Below are 15,818 nucleotides of genomic sequence, written 5' to 3'. Positions count from 1 at the left end.
ACATTTGCAAATTAGTCTGAATGAACAAAATTATTACATCAATGGGGAGAATTTTTTTTATTTAAAAAGTAAGTAAACAGCACCGCCACTTAGATATCGCTGCTTTGTCACGTCAAAATCAAACTGGAACTGAGAAAAGTGACGCTTCTCTGACGCAGTGCGCTCGTCACCGCTTCCGGGTCCAAATGCTCTATTAGATGCCAAAAATATGTCTTAAGAGTTTTACACAACTGTCTGTTATTGAAGGAACATTGACTTTACATTTTCACGCCAACTGTGATTGGTTGCTTTACATGTCAGTCAAACAGCCTTCTTGGAGGTCCTTGGCCAATGAAAGCTGCTATGGAGTCCAGACCTTCTGCCATCAGTCTGTATATATATATATATATATATATATATATATATATATATATATATATATATATATATATATATATCATAGTGTACACTGTGTTTTAATGCTTAGCTTAAATGTCTAATATGCACCAACATATGTATGTTATGAATGATTGTAAATATCTTGTTTCTATAGCTGTCAAAACGTAAGAATTTTTATGTTTTATATGCTGTCGATTTGTCCATTTTGCATGTTTCAGCATGGAAAAGTTGGTATCAAGACTCATGAAATTTCACTGGTATAAGTTGACTGACATTGTCATGAGCGAGTGCTGTCCTTTCATAAAGCAACTGACTCTTAAAAAAATGCAAGTAAGAGCGTTTGACTTCACTGACACTTTTTGGCTCTTTACGTGTAAGATCTCAAGCTATTATATGCACTCATGCTTGATTATATAAATATGCATGAGAGCATCTACTAATTAGACAGAGATATGCTCTTTATGTATAACTAATTATAGTATAATTAGCCTTACATTAAATTAACTATCTTGCTGAAGTAAAGAAATGCATTATTAAAATTATATGACGAGTTACCAAGTGCCTCATAAATCTGCATTGACAACAGACTGAGTATAAAATATGGAGTTGGAGGGTGTGTGTGTGTGTGTGTGTGTGTGTGTGTGTGTGTGTGTGTGTGTGTGTGTGTGTGTGTGTGTGTGTGTGTGTGTGTGTGTGTGTGTGTGTGTGTGTGTGTGTGAGCTAAGCTTGGGTACAGCATACAGAGGTTTTTGCGCATGAAAGTAATAATTTGGTTACTGTCTTATTTATTTGACAGTCAGTTATGGAAGCAGATTAGTCTCAAATATAACTCACGCAAAAAACGTGATTCACTCATGCGTAGACAATTTCACATGCATGAAACCTAATTCAGGTACACACACAAAAAATTCAGGTGCGTGAAAAAAAAAAATCACAAAAAGCAATTCACATGCGCAAAATACAATTATATATTCATAAAATACATTTCACAAAAGCAAAACTCTATTCGTAGATATACAACTGTGCACACAAACCATTGAATGTTTAAAATGTACGAGTGTGTCCTTGAATTTGAATGTGCAAATCGTCATTCACGTACGAATCGCCTTGCATGTGTGTGTATGTGTTTTTGAGACTTTCCTGGCAGCGCTTTACTAGTAACACAGAGCAGTCGTACTCTTTAGCCAATCGGATTTAAGCTTATCAATCGACCAATCAGTATCACGTGAGGGCGGGCCATACCTGCATTACGTCATCAGCTTGTGACCTGTTCATGGCTGAGCAGAGGTAAGTGCAGTTAATCGTTCAATTCTGTGTTAACTGAAGTTAGAGATAAGTTGAACCAATAGTTTATTAACTGCTGTTTAGTCCACATGTGAACATAAACATTTACCTTTAGTATTGATGGATTTTCATGTCCTGTCCACCACACATTCAACTGATGATAATGTATGTAATGACGTGCATAGGAGACATGTTTTGTTTTAAACTGCATATATTATGTAGTTTTATTGTTTCAGATTTCTGAGACAGATGATGTATGAAGTTGCAGACAACCAGTACTGTGATCTTACCATTCCTACTGTAATTCTTCAAAAACAGTCATGATGCAAGCCATCCATTTTGACAGTTGTTTCAACAAAAGGTTTAAAGTGATGCATTGTTACTGTATCCTTTTGTCTCCTGCGGACTATATGTACACGCTCTAGGAATACAGCCCTGCTATGCATGCATTATTAAATGTTCTTGGCAGAATTAAAAGATTCGAAAACATAGTTCAATTTGATGTACACGTTTTATTAATTTGAAAGTTTCCGAAATCCTTTGGGAATTAAATATATATAAAATGACTCGATCATGATTAATGTTGAAGATCATGAACTGACAGTCTTAAGTATGAAGCACAACATTCAGTACAAAGAAATATACGTCTCTTCCAGAGTTGTGAGATCCAGTCAGAGTCTACTTTGCTTTTAAAGTATATAAATATAAGTGCAATACATCAAGTGAAAAGTGAACAAATGAATTGTGTTCAGTCATCAGTAGACCTCTCTGTTAGGACATATAAGATTTTGTCCTGATATTTAAAATAGTAAAAACCTATAGTACGAGAGGTCCAGACAGAGGACGTCTGAGATTAGGTGATGGTATTTGAATAAAGTTTACTGAGTTATCTTAGTCGCACAATCTTAATTGCCTCTCTATGATAAGTACCTTTGTCTTATCAGCACAAAATCAGATTGCCTATTTTACTAGGTAAGTAAAATTAATGCTTCACAATATTGTCCTGTGAGACCTTAAGATGACAATAAAAAACCTTATTTAAAAACCTTGAGATGGCAATACAGCACAAAATATAAGGAAATGCATGTTGATTATATTGGTAACAGTCTACAATATGGTACAATAACTAAGTTAACATTAGTTAATGTATTAACTAACCATGAGCAATACATTTGTTGCGGTGTTTGTTAATCTTTGTTAACGTTGGTTAAAATACAGCTGTTTATTGTTAGTTCACAGGCCATTAACTAATGTTAACAATATTTTAATAAAGTATTAGTAAATGTTGAAATTAACATTAAAAAAAAATAATAAAGGCTGTTTACGTGCAGTTCATGTTAACTAATGTTAACTAATGAAATGTTATTTTAAAGTGTTACCAGTTAAGACATTAATACAAAAAAAGCATAAAAGAGAATAAAGAAATAACATGAATTAAGATGTTTGTGACTGCTATCCAGATGTCACACCAAAGGTGAGTAATCCTGAAAAATACAGGGAAACAAGTGTTAATAATAATTTAACAACATACACAAATGGCAAATAAACATGTGTGCTCATTAAAATAGGTCTATTCACCATTTAAAGAACAATCTTGATGAGGCCAGCGCTAAGAGAGCTAGGGTTGGTATTGACCACAGATGATTGTTTTGCACTCATTAGCGTGATTGTTGTGTGTGTGAGAGCTGTCTGTACCTGCAGCTAAAATACAAAAAAAAAAAAACATCATTCTTCATTTTTGACACAATATGGGACATCTGATTACAATAGCACTTGCTTACATCAGTTACTAGTTCATAAACTATTGGTTCAACTGATCTCTAACTTCAGTTAACACAGAATTGAACGATTAACTGCACTTACCTCTGCTCAGCCATGAACAGGTCACAAGCTGATGACGTAATGCAGGTATGACCCGCCCTCACGTGATACTGATTGGTCGATTGATAAGCTTAAATCCGATTGGCTAAAGAGTACGACTGCTCTGTGTTACGAGTAAAGCGCTGCCAGGAAAGTCTCAAAAACACATACACACACATGCAAGGCGATTCGTACGTGAATGACGATTTGCACATTCAAATTCAAGGACACACTCGTACATTTTAAACACTCAAAGGTTTTTGTGCACAGTTGTATATCTACGAATTGTGTTTTGCATTTGTGAAATGTATTTTATGAATATATAATTTTAATTTGCGCATGTGAATTGCTTTTTGTGAATATATTTTATTTTTTTCACGCACGTGAATTTTTTGTGTGTGTATGTGAATTAGGTTTCATGCATGTGAAATTTTCTACGCATGTGTGAATCATGTTTTTTGCGTGAAATATATTTGAGACTAATCTGCTTCTATAGTCAGTTTGCCATTATTCATAATCTGCACTGTTAATTAAAGATCTTTTGACTTTGGCATTGTTGTGGCCCTGCAGTAAAACAGATGGCTTTGTTGTCTAAGAGGGTTTTCTTAAAAGAAGAAGAAGAAGAAAACAATGTTTTTATCTCAGTGATGCAGTGATAATTGAAGTCTCATAAAAGACTGCATGCATACAGTAGCATAGAAAGTGTCCACTTTTCTCTTCCTTCATAGTGTATCTTAACACTTTCTGAAGCACTTCATTATTGCACATTTTAGTCCACCTCAAAGCTTAAAAACAGCTAGTTATTTTTAAAGTGTAGCTTTACACATTTTCAACATGCTTTGTAGTTTTTGTACTCTCTGTTTACACTTTCTCTGTGTTACCTGGACTGAGAAATGCCATCCATTTGTCAGTTTTGCGTCATCCTGCAGACTTTTGACAGCTCCAGGGCTTTTTCAAAACTATAGATTGTACTTTCCTAATTTTGTATCCCCGCCCATGCCACAGACAGTCATATTGACAGAAGGTTATTAACAAAACAGTTATTGTACGAGTAAGTTTATCACTGAAAATTGTATCATAGATAATGTACCAAAGAACTACAGGTATGTAAAGGGCCTGTTCAAATACCTACACTTTATGGTCTCTGCACTTGAAGTATTGATGACTACATGATGTATTTCCTGTATTTTTGCCTAAATGTTTAAGTGAGTGTGAAGAATGAATGACTGTGTGGAACTTTTGATTACCCGATGGGAAGCGATATTTGAAAAACGCTGTTTGAAAGTTGGTCAGACCGACAACCAGACACAACAACAAACGTGTAGCCAATCAGCATTAGGGGGTGTATGACGGTGGAGGAGAGAGAATGAGCTAGAGGGAGATTTGAAGAAAGACTGAAGAAAGAGAGATGTCCGAGAGACATTACAAAAGAGAAAAGCTCATAAGAATATCACTGGAAAATGAAGAGTTATGTTCAGGAAAGAGCTTTAGGACCTGCGTTAATTTTAGAAAAGCTTTCCAGCGATGGATAACAGACCTGAAAACAGACGCGGAGGTTGTTTTCGATTCGCTCCAAATTTGAGTAACACTGGTTTTGAGTGTCATTAGGCGCGTTTCCATTACATTTGCACAAAACTTTTGCGATTTTTTTTTTCTAAATGTAGATGTTTCCATTGTGTTTCCATTAACCGATGTTATGCAACTAAAACTTAAATTTTCCCTCTCGCAGAAAGTCATTCCAAAAATCATGGCAACGGACGTTGGTAGATTTATATATATTGCAGCCACCGCACTAGACATTATTATTAATCAAAGGAAACGTAGGCATGTTATCCAAGCATTAATTGTAAGGAAAGACACTTATACTTGTGAGCGGCACATTGAGGTGTTTCTCGCTCTAATCTGCTTCGGGATCTTAGTTCCCATTGGTTAGTTGGCATTTCTTTGAGGTTTAGAATCCAGTATTCCTGTAATTCTTTTGTCTTTTATGAATTTAATAAAGAACTCTGTCTAGTTTTCTGTCCAAACATTTGTGCCATTACGTCAGGTGACCTGTAAATGTGCAAAAACGGTTTCCATTGCAGTTTTGCTAAATGTTTCTTTTTCGAATTCCCTGAAAAACCACCTCATGCGAGCGTAAAAACTTTTTTGCGATAAATGGGAGTTTTTGCGAAAATTCCATTAAGTTTCCATTAAGCGTATTTTCAATTTCACAATTTCAATTTGCCCAATTTGAAGGGTTATGGAAACATTGCTATTGTTTGTCTGTAGCTGCTGTGCTGTTGGCAACTAACAACAAACTGTATGTTCCTTTTTTGTGCATCCTTGTAGTTTGTTCATCATCTTTGCTTTACTTTTCGTGAAGCATTATTTTGTTGCGCTTCTGTTATGATAAATAGACATCCATTCTTGCATTGAGTGTGTAATGGAGGCCAGTTAATGAGATTTGTGCAGGCTGATGACTGCTAGAGAATGAAGTGTTTACTGTTTAGTGTCCATGTTAGTGCACTCGCCTCGCATGTCAGCGATCGGGGTTCGAGACCAACTCGGAGCTATGCGGTCAGGATTGGAGGGTGAGCTTTGGAGGTGGAACAATGAAGAGAGGGGTGTGTTTGTTTGGGTTGAATTCAAAATATCAAAAATTGAGAAATAACACACTGCACCTTTAAGAACCAGATTTACTTACAGCTTGCACCAGCTCAAACCCTCTTTTGGCGTTAAAAAAATTATTATCAGGATTTACTAAAGACACGCAGTGAGAAATTAGCGCTGAAAAGGCTTGGACAGTTATTTTAGCGGCTGACCTTATTGCATATGAATTTGTGAGAGTTTCTCTTTCAGATGCAAAATTTATGGGAGGAGAGCATTTATTTTTTTAGTCAATTTATTTGCGCCATTATTTACCATCCAAAAAAAAGCTTGTCTTAAACCAGATGTTAATTTGCGCTGCTTTTGGTAGATTGCATTGGTCATTATGACATTGATCCGTCTGTGCCTGTGTTCTTTAATTTGAGCTGCGTCAGTAGATCACGTGCAGAACTTTCCACTTTTTGGTTTTGTGCTCTCAACAAAAAGCATCTAAATATCTGTTCAGTAGTCCCTATGTAACAGACGACACAATTTAGTAATTGCGGTGCTTCTAATTAAGTGTTAAAAAACAGTTGCAAATGTTCAAAATACACATATACATCTTTGATCCAATAAAATGTACAACACATTATGTTTTACTACCAAATAACACTGAACAAAATTATAAACGCAACACTGTTGTTTTTGCCCCCATTTTTCATGAGCTGATAGTGGCTGTTCTTGGCCACAGTCAACAACCTGATCAACTCTATGCGAAGGAGATGTGTTGCACTGCGTGAGGCAAATGGTGGTCACACCAGATACTGACTGGTTTTCGGCCCAATACCGGCTGCAATACTTTGCGGCAGATGCTGATGGCGCCGCAGATGGCTGCCTCTGTGTGGAGCTCTCCAGCTATTGTGTTGTTTTTGTTCGTTTGTCCTGTGTTTAGTCATTATTTTCCTATCAGTTTCACCAAAGACGAACTACTGGACATTAGGAAACACACACCAGAAAACTATACAGTTTTTGATTATTCAGACGTTTTGCTGGACATTCTCGTCGGAGGGGCGGCGGTGTTGTTCAAACGCGCGGTCAGACGCAAACGCGGGAAGCGTGCATGCGCGCTGGTTAAACTCCGCGAGCGCGGCCTGCGCACTGCACTCCCCAGCATTCATCTTGCGAACCTCCGATCCCTTCCTAACAAAATGGACGAACTACTTCTCCTCACAAGGATTAACAAGGATTTTTCTAACTCTGCTGCTCTGTGCTTCACTGAAACCTGGCTGAGTGAAGCCATACCGGACAAGTCAATACATCTGCCGGGCTTCCAGCTGTTCCGAGCGGATCGCATCGCGGAGCTAACAGGGAAAACGAGAGGTGGTGGATTGTGTTTCTACATTAACGAAAATTGGTGTTCAGATATAACAACACTGAACAAGATATGCTCTCCTAACTTAGAGACTCATTTCATTAATTGCAAACCTTTCTACTCGCCACGGGAGTTTTCCTCTTTCATTCTCGTGAATGTTTACATCCCTCCAGACGCGTGCGTGAGCGCGGCGCTACAACAGCTGGCTGAACAAATATCTGAAACGGAACAAAGGCACCCGGACTCTCTTCTAATAATTATTGGGGATTTTAACAAAGCAAATCTTTCCCGTGAACTACCAAAATACAGACAGCACGTTACATGTCCCACCAGAGACAGTAATATACTGGACCACTGTTACACCACAATAAGGAATGCGCATCACATTGACTCCATTGTAAAAAAAGCCCAGCAGAGACTGTACTTCCTTCGCCAGCTGAGGAAGTTCAATTTGCCACAGGATCTGCTGATTCAGTTCTACTCAGCCGTCATTGAGTCTGTCTTGTGCGCTCCCATCACTGTCTGGTTTGGTTCAGCTACCAAATCAGACATCAGGAGACTACAACGGACAGTCCGGACTGCGGAGAGGATCATTGGTGCCCCCCTGCCATCCCTCCAGGACCTGTACTCTTCCAGAGTGAGGAAGAGAGCAGGTAAAATCATCACAGACTCCACTCACCCTGGACACCACCTGTTTGAACTGTTACCGTCAAGACAGAGACTTAGATCACTGGCCACAAGAACATCTCGGCACAGGAACAGTTTCTTCCCACTGGCCATTTCCCTTCTGAACAGTTAACACACCTCCCAAGGCATATGCCTTTAAGTGCAATACTCCCACTGTTTAGTGCAATATCCTACAACTCAGGTGATACTTATACTTATATTTAGATTTATTATTATAATGTTCAAAACACTGTAAATATGTTCATAATCTGTAAATCTGGAAATGTCTATTCTTACTAAACCCAACTGTGATACTTTTAATTCTCATATATTTATATTTTTATTCTTTATTCTTATAATTTGTAGTATATGTTTCATGTTTCTTGTTGTATTTGTATAGTCCACTGGAAGCCTCAGCACCAAAACAAATTCCTTGTGTGTGCAAGCACACTTGGCAATAAAGCTCTTTCTGATTCTGATTCTGATTCTGAATACAGTAAAACAGCACATTTCAGAGTTGCCTTTTATTGTGGCCAGCCCAAGGCACACTTGTGCAATAATCACGCTGTCTAATCAGCATCTTGATATGCCACACCTGTGAGTTGGATGGATTATCTCGGCAAAGGAGAAGTGCTCACTAACACAGATTTAGATAGATTTGTGAACAATATTTGAGAGAAATAGGCCTTTTGTGTACTTAGAAAAAGTCTTTGAGTTCAGCTCATGAAAAATGGGGGCAAAAACAAAAGTGTTGAGGTTATAATTTTGTTCAGTAAATGTTATATCTAATTAATTTAACTTACAGTGGAATGCTTCCCTCGACATCTTATGATTTTGGGGCACGTAAGTTTCTGAACATGATGCATGATGGGATACTCTTTGCCTCAAGTACCGTTTCAGATAGTGTTTGTTTAGTGTGCATTAAGGTCACTGAGTTTTGACGGTCTTAAGACAGTCTTGCACACTTACTTTCTGTTGTGTGCACGCGCTCTCAAGTGTCCAAGACTACAAGTGTGGGTATTTGGATAGGCCCAAAATCTTTGGAGTGACTCCCATCACAACGAATGTCAATCTAGAGTGATGTAAAAGTTGCATGAAATCCAATATCCAAATCCCACTGAGGTCGACGCGCGATAGTCTCTCTTTTTTTCTTATCAGTGCAAAAGAAACTCAAAATACTCTGTTGATTTTGATCTTACATATTAAGTGTTGTACATCATTAGATCCTGATAAGTGTCTATTTTTTTTGTGGATACTCACAATAAAAACAAAGTGTTTTGCTTTTCGCCAAATAAAGAAAAACAAACATGATGCGCGTTCTGCCTTCTCTCTGTCAGTTAAGTCCATTCTGAAACGCGTCCGAAATAAAACTGTAATTCTGCGAATACTTGTCATACCATACAGGCACGAGTGTTTTTCCATAATGAAGCTTGAACTCTCTTCTTTTAAATGAATTAATTGATATAAAAAAACAAATATTCTAAGTTTATGTAATCTGTATGAAAAGAGAGATGTCAGTTTTTTTCTTTCCAGCTCATTATACCTGATTACGCGTTAATGTGCCACGCCCACGGAGAGCGCACGGTATTCAAACGCAAATGATCTAAGGCAAGCCATTCAAACATGCCAACGCCCACCAGCTGGATTATAAAACACATCGTGTTTAGTAAGTATCTTACTACAGCTGTGTACACAGCATATCCCTACGCTGTGAAGAATAATACAATCTAATAACCCTGGAAAATGTACCAGAAGAGCTGGTTGTTTCATTTCGAGGAGCAACGGATCCAGCTGATGTAGTAAGTCATTTATTCTTAAGTGCTTTGTTCTAATCGCGATATTCAATAGTGTCTGACTGTAAACCGCAAAAAGACTGTTTAAATATGAATTGCGTGTATGTGTGTAGGCTAAATGATGAATGAACAGCACAGACGCACACACTTTGTTTACTAGTTATACAGCGCGTGTCTGTGCCGTTCATTCACTCTCGCATCTACATTATTAAACGTTATGTTTACATGAACACATCCAAACTATATTGCTATAGCCTACTAATACGAGTAAAAATAGACTGAAATATGTTGAAACAAAATGTCTGTATAAGCAAAAAACTGCAAATTCACATGTATATGTTGATATATCATACACAATATGTTACAGACTAAATAAGAATGTTTAGACAAGATTTTGTGATTAGTTTTAGATAGATTATAAAATTTTGACTGTAAAAAAAAGACTACTGTCACATTAAATAGGTACGCTTTTGTTCAACAATTTCTGCTCATGTTAAATATACTATAGTATGATGTTTTGTCAAAAATAAAGTAGGTATATTGAATTATCAACTATGTTATTATAATGTTTGTTCCAATATTCAAACTAATGAATCCTTACCTTTTTTAATACGTATGATAAAATGTATACTTTTTACAAAGAAACACAGTAGAAATATTTTTAAAATTGTAATTGTTGTTGTAATTGTAACCTATTTGTAATTGGTTACAATTTCTAATTGTAAAATATGTATATATAGATAATTTCTTCTGTCCTTGCATTCTTTTGGATCCTATGACACACCTGTGTGAAAGGCTATTTAATGTGCAGCTCATTATGTATGTGGCACATTATCCGGCCTTTGTCTTCTCAGGTGTGAACACGCCTCCACGCATATTGCCTTTCCAAACAAAAGGTGTCTTATAAAATTTAAATCAATGTATTGTTTTGTGTAAATGATTAGGCAGGATGATTTTCAGATCATTTTGAAGAAAAAATTCTAGGCAACAACACTCATTAGTCAAAAGTCTTGTGGACACATATTTAGTATGTGTTTTGTGGCCTTATTTCAGACACTTTAAGTTTTAGTTTTTTTCAATAACCACGCATAAACATTATTCTCTAAAAAATACAAACATGTACACATGTTGCTCACATATTACGGTAGCCCCGTTTGTGCTATATAGAGTGAATTTACACCTTTGCCATTAACATGTTTATAAATAACTGAAAAAAGCACAAATGTGAGAGCATGTCAGAACACCTCAAGGACCCCAAAAAACCCTTAGACCCCAGAGGGTTAAACGTGATTTATCATTTGCACTAGATATTGTTACACCAACACGTCAAAATAATTATATTTGAAACTAGACTTCTTAGTAATTTTGAAAATATTACTATAAATTACAGCAACACCTCCCCCTTTGCCTTTCATACGAAGTACATAATTATAACCGTAATCTTGGGGGTGGACTCATTTTAAGTAATGTAATCATTTGGTTTTAGCCAGGTTTCTGTCATACACAGCACATCTAGGTTATTGTCTGTAATCATATCATTAACAATAAGTGCTTTTGAAGTAAGGGATCGAATATTCAGCAACCCAAGCTAAATCATTTGTTCATTTGTTTTATTTCTGTTTTTGATTTGTTGAACATCCAATTAAATTTTTACCCTTAAATGGGTTTGGAATTTTTTTGTATTTCCTAATTCGAGGAACAGACACAGTCTCTAAATGATGATATCTAGGTGAAAGAGCCTCTATGTGATGGGATTTATCTGACCTTGGTGACGTGAGACTTATGGCAGACGGTCGGTTTAGCCAGTTTGTCTGCTTCCTGACCCGAGCCCCAAATTGTCATGTTTGAGCTCTAAGACTATGTGCTTATGTGCCATATTACTAGAGAGAAGAGCAGCACCATCCCAGGAGGGATGAATACCATCTCTTTTCAAAAGGTCAGGTCTGCCCCAAAAACTTTTCCAATTGTCTATGAATTCTATATTATTTGGCGGACACCACTTAGACAACCAGCCATTGAGTGATGTCAATCTGCTAACTATCTCATCACTTCTGCAAACAGGAAGGGGGCCAGAGCAAATTACGGGGCCAGAGCAAATTACAGTGCCTGACATCGTAGTTGCGAGTTCACACACCTCTTTAACATTAATTATAGTGATCTCCGACTGGCGAAGTCGAACATCATTAGTGCCGACGTGAATAATAATCTTAGAGAATTTACGATTAGCATTAGACAGCACTTTTAAATTTGCTTTGATGTCAGGCGCTCTGGCTCCCGGCAAACATGTGACTATGGTGGCTGGTGTCTCTATTTTCACGTTCCATGTAATATAATTGCCAATAACTAGGGCACATTCAACAGGATTCTCAGTGGGTGTTTTACTGAGTGGGGAGAATCTATTTGATGTTGTAATAATCGGAACGGAAGAGCGGTGTTTTGTTGCGCGACTACAGCGCGTCACCGTCACCCAGTTGCCCTGCTGCACGGGCTCTACTTCAGCCAGAACCGAACAATGTGTGTTCTCTAAGCTAGTCACATCCAAAACAGTATCTAAGGCCCTTGCACTTACAATTAACCACAATTAAAGTTTGGATGTGTGTATCTAGTTCTTAAATCTTCTCCGTCAGCCTTACAATCTCCCTGCATTTATCACATGTAAATCTTTTGTAGACGGAGAAGGCTATGCTATACACTCACCTAAAGGATTATTAGGAACACCTGTTCAATTTCTCATTAATGCAAGTATCTAATCAACCAAGCACATGGCAGTTGCTTCAATGCATTTAGGGGTGCGGTCCTGGTCAAGACAATCTCCTGAACTCCAAACTGAATGTCAGAATGGGAAAGAAAGGTGATTTAGGCAATTTTGAGCGTGGCATGGCTGTTGGTGCCAGACGGGCCGGTCTGAGTATTTCACAATCTGCTCAGTTACTGGGATTTTCATGCACAACCATTTCTAGGGTTTACAAAGAATGGTGTGAAAAAGGAAAAACATCCAGGATGCGGCAGTCCTGTGGGAGAGAAAATGCCTTGTTGATGCTAGAGGTCAGAGGGGAATGGGCCGACTGATTCAAGCTGATAAGAGGAACTTTGACTGAAATAACCACTCTTTACAACCGAGGTATGCAGCAAAGCATTTGTGAAGCCACAACATGCACAACCTTGAGGCGGATGGGCTACAACAGCAGAAGACCCCACCGGGTACCACTCATCTCCACTACAAATAGGAAAAAGAGGCTACAATTTGCAAGAGCTCACCAAAATTGGACAGTTGAAGACTGGAAAAATTTTGCCTGGTCTGATGAGTCTCGATTTCTGTTGAGACATTCAGATGGTAGAGTCAGAATATGGCGTAAACAGAATGAGAACATGGATCCATTATGCCTTGTTACCACTGTGCAGGCTGGTGGTGCTGGTGTAATGGTGTGGGGGATGTTTTCTTGGCACACTTTAGGCCCCTTAGTACCAATTGGGCATCGTATAAATGCCACGGCATACCTGAGCATTGTTTCTGACCATGTCCATCCCTTTATGGCCACCATGTACCCATCCTCTGATGGCTACTTCCAGCAGGATAATGAACCATGTCACAAAGCTCGAATCATTTCAAATTGGTTTCTTAAACATGACAATGATTTCACTGTACTAAAATGGCTCCCACAGTCACCAGATCTCAACCCAATAGAGCATCTATGGGATGTGGTGGAACGGGAGCTTCGTGCCCTGGATGTGGATCCAACAAATTTCCATCAACTGCAAGATGCTATCCTATCAATATGGGCCAACATTTCTAAAGAATGCTTTCATCACCTTGTTGAATCAATGCCACGTAGATTTAAGGCAGTTCTGAAGGCAAAAGGGGGTCAAACACCGTATTAGTACGGTGTTCCTAATAATCCTTTAGGTGAGTGTACATGTTACATGAATTGCAAGTCACAATAAGAGGAGAAGATGACATGACTCACCGTGTGTGTTGACTGATTCTACTTACCACAGCTTTGATGGATTTGTAAAAGCGCGAGTGCGCAAGCTAAATAAATAAATAAGAGCGCACGGATGACACGCTAACAGGCTAGCGAATTAGTAGCTTGTTGTGCTAGCAACGATTTAGATTGAAGCTAGCGATGTCATGAGTAAGTTGTATTAAGCAGTATAAACAGCAGGGAATGGTAGTAAATAATGATTCAAAACAGAAAGATATAGGAAGCTACAGACACAAACCAACAGCAAGGCAGACAGTAGCAATCGAGCAGGAGTCTAAAGTATGTATTTTTTGCTGATACAAGGCTAAATCAGAAATGGAGGTATAACTTTATTTTACAGTGTCCTTGTTACATGTTACATGTACTGTAGTTACTACAGTAATAACATAGTAATGCACTTAACCCTTAACCAAACCAATGCAATTCAACAGTAAATGGATATTGTTCAACAATATTATTTACTGCATGCCTTTCTTTACTGCATGCCTCTGAACTGCATGTGCTTCTCCAGAATGCACTTTCTCCTGCCTTCCACATACAACTCTTTCTTGAATTATTACATAATTAATAATATATATGAGAATAAATGTTGTGATTTCAGAGAGATTTGACAGGTCTAGCCTAATTGCAGAGAACATGATGGTACTTAAACTGCTGTTGGAGTGTAGTTCGTACCACACTCTTACCTTCAACCACTCTCACTAACACCATTTTCTACCTTAACAACAGCTGCCAGTCCTGATAGCAAATTTAGCAAACTGAACAAGCTCTCCCTGAGGAATTCAAATCATTCTTTTTCCTCTTTGTTCTCACCGAGGCTTGCCAGTCAGCTAACACACCAAGGGCCCTTATTCTGCTTGACTGATTTTGGCAGGTTGCAACTTTAAAAGGTGAAAGAGTACAGCCCTAGACATGGCCAGCTGCCTCTCATTGCCGTTTCCTTTCCAAAATGGATATCCCACCATCCAGAGTCAGAACATACTTTATTAAAAAAACAAAAACAAAAAAAAACAATAATAGCTTTTCAATTTTAATAAGCATACCCCAAGAACCTTTATAACTCGGAAGAATGGTATCTCTTTGTTTATATGGTCAATTTGAATTACTAAATGATGTTAGGATAATTATTTTGGTCTGAGTTCAGTATTCAGTAGCCAAAGTGACCAGGCTGGACAATGATCTGACACAGGTTAGATTAGTCCTTTTACTGCTTTGATATTATTATTTTTCTCTTGAGAAGTTTCAGATTTATCAGCATCTTTGATGAAACCTAAAGGGAGAAATAGACAGGCCCCCTACCTGAAGCTGAAAGCAAGTCTTTGTCAGACGCTCATGGACTATTAAGTGTAATATACTGTAGCGTATACATCAAAGCAGATACTAATACCCCTCTTGCTTGCCCTCTTTTCTTTAGTATTCCCACTTTGCTATGACATGGAGGCAAGGTGATTCTGGTATGACTGGAAACTAGGACACAGATTTCCGCTCATCTATCCTTCCTTGCAAGAGGATTTCTCTTGCACCTACCACTGCAGTAGATGTTTGCAGTGCTGAAAACGCATTTGCTTAGTTCAAACCCTCTTTACTGCTCATTTCAGATACTTTCTATGTTGAAGAGGAAGACAGGGACTATTTAATTCACTAAAAGTAAAAAGTTTAGACATAACAGTCATGAAATCAAAATGAAGTGTAGTGAAATGGTTTTATTAATTTAGAGTAGTTGTCTACACAGCTATAAATAAAGCATATTTTAGTACTCTAAAATGCCACTGAAAATACGTCTTGCACTCACATATTCCTGAGTAAACATTATATTTTCTGAGGATTCGTTTTGTTTCTTTTTTTATCCAGCAATATGTGACATTGGGTTTATTTTATCCACCAGTAATTGGATTGGATCTGCAAGGCTGTTAG

General features: G+C 37.8%; 2 protein-coding genes across 3 annotated transcripts in view; one reads left to right on the top strand and one right to left on the bottom strand.

Moving 5' to 3' along the window:
* The window catches only part of gabrb2b (gamma-aminobutyric acid type A receptor subunit beta2b), a 243,333-nt gene that overhangs the window by 151,184 nt on the left and 76,331 nt on the right, over positions 1-15,818 (top strand). The gene's annotated exons all lie outside the window — the stretch shown is intronic.
* Positions 11,720-13,398, bottom strand: LOC143733174 (uncharacterized). Its single transcript, XM_077224749.1, has 2 exons — positions 13,388-13,398; positions 11,720-12,449 (listed from the first exon to the last, which is right to left on the bottom strand). The coding sequence occupies exons 1-2, from the start codon at positions 13,396-13,398 to the stop codon at positions 11,720-11,722; spliced, it is 741 nt and encodes a 246-aa protein (XP_077080864.1).

Source organism: Siphateles boraxobius, unplaced genomic scaffold (genome assembly GCF_051911475.1).
Source record: "Siphateles boraxobius isolate OS27281-9 unplaced genomic scaffold, OSU_SipBor_1 92, whole genome shotgun sequence".
Taxonomy (NCBI): domain Eukaryota; kingdom Metazoa; phylum Chordata; class Actinopteri; order Cypriniformes; family Leuciscidae; genus Siphateles; species Siphateles boraxobius.
This window is presented reverse-complemented; position numbering and strand designations above follow the sequence as displayed.